At 35.2% G+C, this 1,007-nt stretch overlaps 1 protein-coding gene across 1 annotated transcript in view; it reads left to right on the top strand.

Annotated features, from left to right (window-relative positions):
* The first annotated feature begins 290 nt into the window (after positions 1–290).
* LOC110410302 (uncharacterized) overlaps positions 291–1,007 on the top strand; it is a 4,150-nt gene continuing 3,433 nt past the window's right edge. The window contains exon 1 of the mRNA XM_021419936.1: positions 291–371. Within this exon, the coding sequence (XP_021275611.1) occupies positions 291–371 (81 nt within the window). The remainder of the gene's footprint in view (positions 372–1,007) is intronic.

Consider the following 1,007-nt stretch of genomic DNA (forward strand, 5'->3'; position numbering starts at 1 on the left):
AACTCTCGAATGTATTTACCGGACTACTCTCCTAAAGTGTAAGCTGAAGTTAGATATTGGCTTCATTATATTCCCAAAGTTATTCATGTTATTCTCATTTGTATGGTAAATGGTGAGAGCAAAATAAGTCTTAAAAAAAAACCTCTATTAAAAGGCTTATTTTAAAGTCAATTTTACTAATTCCTTTAATTCCATCTAAACTTCGTTTGCGCCAACACTCTTGCTGTGTCTACCTCTCCTTGAAACAAAAGCAAAAAAAAATCTTCTTCCATTTCCATTTGATCTCAACTATGGCTACTCTAGGCTCTGTCATTCCAATGGTTCTGATCGGCGAGGCACTTACAAAGGATTATAGGGCAGTGGTTCAGATGGTTCAGTTCAATCATAACCCATGTTGCCTTCCTTGCAACATTAACAAAGAGAGCCCTCAAAAAATATCATGCTTGCTGGGCCACTTTGTTTATGGGGCACTATTGACATCTAAAAGTCTACATCTTTTTGAAACCTCACTGTATCCAAGATGGATAGCTAATACTGACTTACTATTCAGCTTGGTCCTATTTGCATCAAAAATCTTTGCAAAACATACACATCCAAACACTTTCAGATGTTTGACAGATGCCTTTAAGTCAAACCAAGCTTCGAAAGGTGCTTTACCTGTCAAGGCTTTAATAGCTGACAAATTAAGTAGATAATTAGTAGTGTTAACTGCCTCAGTCGATAATGGCTTAGGTAGCTTCTTCTCAAATAGCAAGCACCTAACCATCTCCACCAAGGTTTTACTCTTTCTTTCTGCCACCCCATTGTGTTGTGAGTTGTAAAAGATTGTTAATTGATGTGCAATATCGAACTTACTTAGATAGTTTTCAAACTCCTTAGTTGTATACTTAGTACCCGTTTGACCTGATTTATATTTAATTTATCTACTACTAAAAATCAGAAGTTGGGCCAAACAGAATTTCGTAAAAAGCTCTTAAAAAAAGTTAAAGAATAAAAATATAAAAAAA

This window comes from Theobroma umbraticum, unplaced genomic scaffold, assembly GCF_002168275.2.
Source record: "Theobroma umbraticum cultivar Fairchild unplaced genomic scaffold, ASM216827v3 scaffold_56.0, whole genome shotgun sequence".
Taxonomy (NCBI): domain Eukaryota; kingdom Viridiplantae; phylum Streptophyta; class Magnoliopsida; order Malvales; family Malvaceae; genus Theobroma; species Theobroma umbraticum.